An 8,449-nucleotide genomic window follows, 5' to 3' on the forward strand; every position below is an offset into this window, starting at 1 on the left:
TTACAAACTCAATAACTCAATATAATTTACTCTAAACCCAACTTTACCTTGGATGAAGACTTATCTAGTTGTCAAAATTACTTAGTATGATTTCCAAAGAGGGGAGAAGGACGACGACAATGGGGTTTAGTGAGTGTAGTTATTAGAAAAATATTTATGAAATTTTTTTAATTCGTAGTGACACCGGTAACACTAATAAACGTGATGGATTTAATATGTTTCATCGATTTGGAGAAATACAACGGGAAGTTGAAGAACATATGACTTTACTTTGTATTTGCAATCAACTTCGACTTATATGTGAAGCCGATGTTTAAGTCATAGATCATGCTAAGAGGAATGGAGACAATGAAAAGGTTCATCTTTCAACTATGAAACTCATTTCACCATCATCAAGGACTTCTTAATAAACCGTATGGGATATTAAATTCAAATTTGTAATGCAGATCAAGTAAGTATTTAATGGGTTGTAATGTGATCTAATGAACGAAAAGATTTTTACATTTCAACGTACTATGTATGTCCAAACTCTAAAAATTTCAAACTACATAGACATTTACAACTAGTAAAGTTGCCATTTATTTTATGAACCTAGCCGTAATGAAGAAACATATGACTCTGGACTGTTTCTATGGGTTGGGGTTCTTAATTTCCTAGCCGTAACTGTAGTTTACAGATGGAAGGCTTAAGTGCCCAGTCGATAATCCTCACTTACGGCTCGAATGTATTATTTTTCTCAGTCGTAACCGCAAAAAGAAAAACTTGGATTTTTAACGTATTTTAACGGATAAGAATCAACAAAATTATAATGGGAGTTAAATACGAGGTTTTCCTCATCATTATGAGGATATGTTTCATCATATTCTTCTAAGGTTTTCAGAAAAGGTAAAAAAGAATCCTCCTAAATAAAAAATAAATAAATCAAATAAATAAGTCAATTAAGCTAATTAAATCACTAATTTTAACTTACAACGTTAACCAAATAAATGTAGAGCTCATATTAGCCATTCCGGCAATGGATTACGAAGATTGTTACTACGTGACCCTATTTTATCATCTTGTAAGCCCCAGAAACTACCCCTTGTGACCCGAATAATAGGCTCCCAAATGAAATACTCACACACTATAGAGCTCACTGTAATGGTCCTGCACCACCTTGTTATTCTCTTTAAGATTCATTTTGCCTTGCCCACAAAAGCCAATGTACCCCTACCTACAGTTAAAACCATTTGTCTCCAGAAACGTTGCTACGCATTTGGTACCCTCCATTGTACCCGTACCACTATTCAACTAGTTGTGAAAACCCACATCCATTGCCAACTATAGTTACCTCTCTCTCACATAAAACTGCAATCAATTTAGGTCGTCGATTCTGTAATTTATGACTGGGGTCTCTCAGGAATCAGGATCGAAAGTATGTCCCACCTCACGCTTCCTCTGCTGCAGCAATAAATACTCTTCTGACTAACGTACACATTTCTTTTTCAAAAATCAAAATTCATATAGTATAACTAACGTCCGTCAACACTTTGAATTTTGAGAAACGGAAATTACTAAATCAAACTCAAATGTACTTAAAAGTCATACCATTATCTACTAATACGGTTTAAAATATCATTATCCGTTGATCGATTAGACTGGATTTAAAAGCAACATATAAATCTGATACTCCGAATACACATAAAGCGACAAAAGCCCGCGCTCATCTTTTTTCCACCATTGTCGCTTCACTCACTGTCTGGGAGTATTCTCTTAAAACGTACACAAGTGAGAGAGAGAGTGAGTGAGGCGCCTCGGATACTGAGCAGGTAAAAAAGACTAGACTAGACAAAGAAAGAAATGGAGTTGAGTAGTTTCATTTCAAAACCCTAGGGTTTGTTGTTTTCAATTCAACCTCCTCATTTTTTTAGCACTACTCATCATGCTCTAAAGTAACAACAACAAACCCTTTGGAGATATCAAAATGTAAATCTTTTACTCTTTAATTTTTTGTTTTCAAGAACTTTGTTTTTGAGTTCTAAATGAAATGTGAACCTGAAATTGGGTTAAAATGAGCTTGATTTTTTTGATTCATAAGAGCCACTGTATTAATGGTTCTTAGTTGAAGGTTTTTGGGAAAATAAGTTTTTTTCTTTTCTTTTGGGAAAGGTGTTTTCTACAGGATGATAATGTTTATCTTTTTTTTGTTGTTTGAACAAATTGTAAGCTTAAAACTTTGAGATTTTCAGTATTTTAATGGAGTTTCTGATGATATTTGTTTTTTTGGCTGTTAGTGAGAGTTTTCTTGTTTTATAGTTGTATCTATTATTATTTTATTTTACTGATTCTGAGTTTTTCTGTTTCAGATTGGTGGAGAGCTTTCTCCTTGTGTTGTTGAACAGGTAATATGAAGTTGAAAGTTTTTTGTAACTCGATTTGTTATCAGTACATTTTGATGAAAATATGAAATCATTTGGAAAATGAAGTCTCTATTGGTTTTCTGGGATAACTAGATTGATTAGTACTTGAATCGATCAGTTTAGGTCTTTATTATGGAATTTAAGGTTCAGTATTTTAGATAGCAGATATCTTTCTTTCTAATCAAAAATAAATGGAGATATCAGATGATGTTCTTTCCTAATAATGTTGATATGTTTGCAACATTTACGAGAATACCCTTTTTTTAGGAAGCAGATTTTTATTGTCCCACTTTAGCTTTTTTTATTATTTGATTTTTTCCTCTCTTGTTTGATTTCGCTGTGTTGGAAGTTCTATTGATTTCAAGATAGATAGTGCAGTAAAGATTTCTATTCTTCAATCTTTTTTTTTCCAGAACGCATAAGCAAAAACAATTTGCTTTGTGAAAGTTATTGTCATTGTCTTTTTATTTCCGTCCTTTTTTATTCTATATTTTTTTGTACAAAATTTGAATTTCAATCTTTCAATCTTTCGGCAGCATTTATTTTGTTCAACTAGATACCTCTGTCAGCATTGTCTAAGCTTGTGATTCTTCTGAACCATTGCAGGTATTGAAGGTCAAAGGCCCTTAAAAAGACATACATAGCATTTGCTTTTACCACCTAGGAAGGTAAAATATGCAGACACCCAAAGCAAGGTAACATCAACATCTTCTTCTTGCTAACTTTTGCAATTTTTTTACTTCTGCATCTGGCTTTCAGTATATGTGGTATCCCATATCTGTATGTTCTAATTTAATGCTTACATTCTGTATTTATTGAAGTTGGTGAAGATTCCAAAGTTTAAATGAATGGTTTACTGCCCTTGTCTGTGTAATGTTATATTTTTTCTTGGTTACCTGACTGACCTACTTCGGGCCATTTCTGTTAACTTCGCCAGAAATTGTTCTATGTAATTTTGTTTTTCGTTCTGATTGTTTAACTCTTTTCTTTCTTATACACTTTGTAGTATGTATCTTTTCTTATCAGTGACGTATCTTATATTTTTGCTGGAAAAAAATTGGGTAGAATTTTAGTTCTAAAGTTAACTCTTTTTTTTCTTTTAAATACTCTGGTGGCACAGAGAGGTCTGGAAGGACCAGGGATTTGCAAACTATTTTGTTAGTTCAAGACTATTTTCAGGATTGTTGAATTTACAGGATTCAAATAACTGTAATTTACGTTTTCTACTCTTCCACACAAGATTAAGGTTGCCTTTAGCTTTTGCTTTCATGTCACCCATCTAAAACTCCTATACATGGTAGTTGAAGTGTTAAGCCATGCTTGGGTTGGTGCAAGACTACCGCGATTGTGCAATTTGTTCTGTTGAATTTTGACTGATGTATAGTCATCAATTGTAGCTGATAATCACTTCTCAAATCTCTACCTATATACACTTATGATAAGCTTATTTTAAATCTGGGTGCTAATTCACTTATTTTGAGAGCAGAAGTGGATCATCAGAAGTTCCTCAGAGACCATCACCTGTGACACCTCGAACTGCACGCCAACTGAAAGTAACTGGTTCCGAATCTGATTCCGCCTCTCCACATCCCACAGTCAGGACTCCAAACAGAAGTCCTAAAGTCATGGATCGTAGATCACCTAGAAGCCCAGTGACCGAGGTATATGGCTAAACCCCGACTTTACTCGTCTCAGAGCAAATTTACTTAGATATCAAGCATCCATCTCATAATGGTCTTATTTCTGGAATTTTTTCTCCTTTCCCGTTATTTAATACGTCGTCTTTTTTTTTCCCTTCCAAATGCTCTACATTTAATGCTCTATTTCAATTTAAAGTTTCAAAGTTACATACTTACATAACAGTCATCCATCTCGTATCAGTGTTATTCTGAGAGGATTTTCATAATAACACATGTTTTCTCTTCCAAGCTCCAGAAAAAGCGCCCTAGCAAAATTTCTGAATTGGAGTCACAGCTTGCCAAACTCCAAGAGGACTTGAAAGCGGCGAAAGATCAATTGGGTTCCTCGGAGTCTTGCAAGATTCTTGCTCAGCAAGAAGCTGAAGAAGCCAAGAAGCAGCTTTTGGCATTGAATGGTAAGCTTGAAGAATCACAGCGGCAGCTTCTTGAGAAATCTGTTTCATTGGAAATTCGCCTCGAACAGCTCCAGAAGGTGTCTGAAGAACATGACCAAACCTTGCAGTCAGAGCTTGAGGATGTACAAAAGCAGCATTCCATGGATTCAGCTACTTTAGCCTCTGCCTTGAATGAAGTTGAAAGGTTCAAAGTCCAGCTTGATATGACAATTGAGTCTGAAGCTACAGAGACCAAGTATGTAGAAATAACCAACGCCGAGATACTGAGTTTGAAATCTGAGCTGGCGGAAACACTTGAGCTTGTAGAGAATTTGAATTTTCAGCTCAGAGACTGCAAAGAATCAGAAGCTAAAGCCCAAGAATTGGTTGATGAAACTCTGGTGCAGTTTCAGACAGTGAAGGAAACTGCAGAGATACTCCGGTCTGAGGGGTTAGAGAAAATGGAGGCTTACAATTCTTTATCTTCAGAGTTGGACAAGTCAAAGGTGAAAATAGAATTACTTGAAGAATTAGTTAGCAAGCTTCAGCTTGACCTGGCTAATGCAAGCCAGAAGAATCATTCTGGTGATAATGAAAACAATTGGGCGATTCCAGATGGAAAGATAGGAGAGGCAGATCAACTTGAGAAGGAACTCAAGTCTAAGAAGCTGCAGGTGGAACAGTTAACGTCTACAATAGAAGCAAATGAGTTTAAATACCATGAAGAGCAGATTCTGAGCACAACAGAAATAAATAATGCATATGAATTGGTTGATCGTATCAAATCTGAAGCGAGCCTTAGAGAAGATGAATTGGAGGCTGAGATTAAGAAAGCCAGAGCAAGTATTGGGGAGTTGAAAGCTGCGCTGATGGACAAGGAAACGGCATTGCAGAGTATTTTGGAGGAAAATGAGCTTCTGAATATGAAAATTGTGAAGAACCAGTCAAGTGATATTCAGTCTGAACTGGAGTTTGAGCTCAAGAAGTCAAAGGAAGATTTTTCAGATTTGAAAGCATGCTTAATGGTCAAAGAGACAGAGTTGCAGAGCATATTGGAGGAGAATAAAAGCCTGAAATCTGAAGTAAAGAAAAAAGAACTGGAAAATGGGAAAGGGAAGGAAGAAACCATTGCCAAGGCAGAAGCAGCAAGAGCTGCGGAACTGGAGGCTATGAAGAAATTAGGGTATGTGAAGCAGGAGGCAGACGAGAGTAGCCGTAGGGCAGCAAGAGTGGCTGAACAACTTGATGCGGCACAGGCATCAAATGCAGAGTTGGAGGCAGAGATGAGAAGACTCAAAGTTCAGTCAGATCAATGGAGGAAGGCAGCTGAGGCTGCAGCCGCTGTTTTATCTACAGGGAATAATGGAAGGTTTATGGAAAGATCAGGATCTATGGATAGTAACTACCATCCGGTTACCGGGAAGCTAGGTTCGCCTTACTCCGACTTGGATGATGATTCTCCTAAGAAAAAGAATACCAACGTGTTGAAGAAGATAGGCATTTTGTGGAAGAAGCAAAAGTAGTGAATCCGGTTGTATGCGAATCCGTATCATCTTCTGGTCTTCTTGAGAATGTTGCTATTTTAACTTAGTTTATTTCTCACTTGTATTCAGTTAATATATGTCAGAAGTCAGGTTGCAGGTGAACATTAGGTAGGTTTTAGAATCGTATGTATGTTGCGCAACATTTCAAATGTGTACCTTTTGCGATCTCCTTACCAGTGTGCAGTCGTTATTGCCTGATATCGTGTTCTTACTAGTTTCTTCTGATCATATTGTCAAAAATATAAAGAAATAGGAAATGTAAAGTTAATTCACCGTGTCAAAGTAGTAACACGCCAATACTCTTTTTTTCTCATCTTATCTTGTACTACATGACCATACCCTTAACACGCCGGGTTACACTCAAATCCTATGCAAGACTGAATATATTAGAATGTCAGACTGAATATATTAGAACCTGTTTGGTACAATTTTCAAAAATAGTTTTCTATTGTTTTAAAAACATACCCTTTTTTTTGTTTTCATTTTCTAAAATTTGTTTGGTAGGATAAAAAATTGTTTTTGGAAACCAAGGAAAATGAACTAAATCAGATCAAATGTAAAGACTCGTCTAAGATGTAGTGATACTGGTCATGACTCACTAGTGGCCATTTCCCCGATCTCTTACTTTGTTCTAAAAAGAAGAAGAATGAACAAAAAAAGAAAAAAGAGAAAACACATAAAATAATAATTTATTGTTTTCATTTTTTTTGTTTTCGAAAACAGAAAACAAATAGAAAATATTTTTTGAAAATGTCCCTACCAAACGAGTTTTTTCCTGTTTTCAGTTTTTTCTGTTTTTAAAAACAGAAAACTATACCAAACAGGTTCTTAGCTTTTCAATATTGCATATTCATATAACCAATGAACTAAGCAATGAAGGATAAATATCATATGGGTCATGTTATCCTCTGCACGATCATCTTCTTTTTTCATCAGCCCGTTCCTAGTTCAACTCAGAACAAATCAACTTGTCATGCTTTTTTTTCAAATTTTTTTTTCCTTTCAAGATTTTGAAACTCTTTGATTTTTTTTTGGGGTAAAAATCTCTCTCTGTAAATGATTTAAATCTTAACCACTTCCCCGTTTAATTGTAGAGATTAACAAACTATGCTTTAATCCTTCTTCTCAGATTTTGATGGTTATACAATGGATTAAAAACAAATGGAAAATTAGAGTATATAGGAATGTAAATACGTTACCTGTTTCATTCACAGAGATATAAATGGAGATTGAAAGGAAATATTTAGAAAGAGAATCAAAATTTCAGTTTCTAAAAGATTAGAATAACCAAAATTTGTTGGTATGTCTCCTAAAACGTTCCACGAATCCAGAAAATTGGTCATTGATTAATTTTTAGTTGGGATTGTATCATTCTCTATTTTTACCTCACGATTCTTTACATTAGCTTTGGTCTGAATTGCTTTATCAGACCTCTAATTTTGGACTGAGTTATGATACCAATTCCCACAATAGGTCGATTACAACTATGCTAAGTTGGATATTTTTCGTTGTTTCAGGTTTAACTTACCCAGCTAAAGCGTTTCTGGAGCTGCCAATTGAAGGGATATATACAACCGTCACCGTAACATGAACGTGCCATTATGCAGCCATCAAGGTATAATGTACGAATGAGACAACTTTACTCATAATTTGGTAACATTCGAATGTTAAAGCATCTCTTCAATCAGATATGGAATTCACTTATGACTGGAACAAAACTTCAGTGCAAAGTCAAAGGATGAAGAGAAGTGCAAGTACCTGCACTACCTACACCGTAATAGGGTACAACTCAGATACTTTGTGGAGAGTTGACCCCCATCTGAAGATAAACGCAGCTTCAAACTTTGATGTAGAACAAGTTCGTTAGATCGGCAACAACCTTTCTTTGTGGTTCTCTGGCAGTTTTTTTTGTAGAAATTTATATGTGTTGAATTAATGATTTTTTCAGTTCTTTTATATTAGTGTGGTTGTCGGTGGCGAGTTGTGGTGGTACACCTGATTTAAGAGCAGTGGTTAAAATTCCACTTCCAGATGCATTAAGGATGGCCACAAGGCCCACAACTGTATCGGCGTCCATAGCAAGAGAAGGGACCAATACTGTACTTGTGGGTGAGGGTGTTAAAGCTTCTGGAAATGCAGATGAAGTGAGAAATCACAGTGCAGCTAAGAGACAGAGCCCTATGAGTAGCTTTCATAATACTGCGCATACATATGAGGTAACTGAAATATTGATTATTCTAATTGGAATAAGTGAATTCCCCCTAATTGGTTTTTCTTTTTTTGTTCATTCTTCTTCTTTTTTAGAACAAAGTGAATTCCCCCTAATTGGTTATTCCAATCTTTTAGAAACCGAAATTTTGATTCTCCCTAAATATTTCCTTTTAATCTCCATCTGTATTTCTGTGAATGAAACAGGTAACATATTTACATTC

At 35.5% G+C, this 8,449-nt stretch overlaps 1 protein-coding gene across 3 annotated transcripts; it reads left to right on the top strand.

The window, feature by feature from the left end:
- Positions 1 to 1,687: 1,687 nt before the first annotated feature.
- Positions 1,688 to 6,215, top strand: LOC113310496 (interactor of constitutive active ROPs 2, chloroplastic-like). Of its 3 annotated transcripts, none has more exons than XM_026559189.1 (5): positions 1,688 to 1,808; positions 2,346 to 2,381; positions 3,006 to 3,094; positions 3,886 to 4,060; positions 4,329 to 6,215. In XM_026559189.1, the coding sequence occupies exons 3-5, from the start codon at positions 3,075 to 3,077 to the stop codon at positions 5,994 to 5,996; spliced, it is 1,863 nt and encodes a 620-aa protein (XP_026414974.1). In that variant the 5' UTR covers positions 1,688 to 1,808; positions 2,346 to 2,381; positions 3,006 to 3,074; the 3' UTR covers positions 5,997 to 6,215. The 3 variants fall into 3 exon arrangements, with proteins under 3 accessions (XP_026414974.1, XP_026414973.1, XP_026414975.1); XM_026559188.1 differs by having other exon boundaries at positions 1,734 to 1,965; XM_026559190.1 differs by having other exon boundaries at positions 1,734 to 1,965; positions 4,335 to 6,215.
- Positions 6,216 to 8,449: the final 2,234 nt, after the last annotated feature.

Source organism: Papaver somniferum, chromosome 9 (genome assembly GCF_003573695.1).
Source record: "Papaver somniferum cultivar HN1 chromosome 9, ASM357369v1, whole genome shotgun sequence".
In the NCBI taxonomy this organism is placed as follows: Eukaryota; Viridiplantae; Streptophyta; class Magnoliopsida; order Ranunculales; family Papaveraceae; genus Papaver; species Papaver somniferum.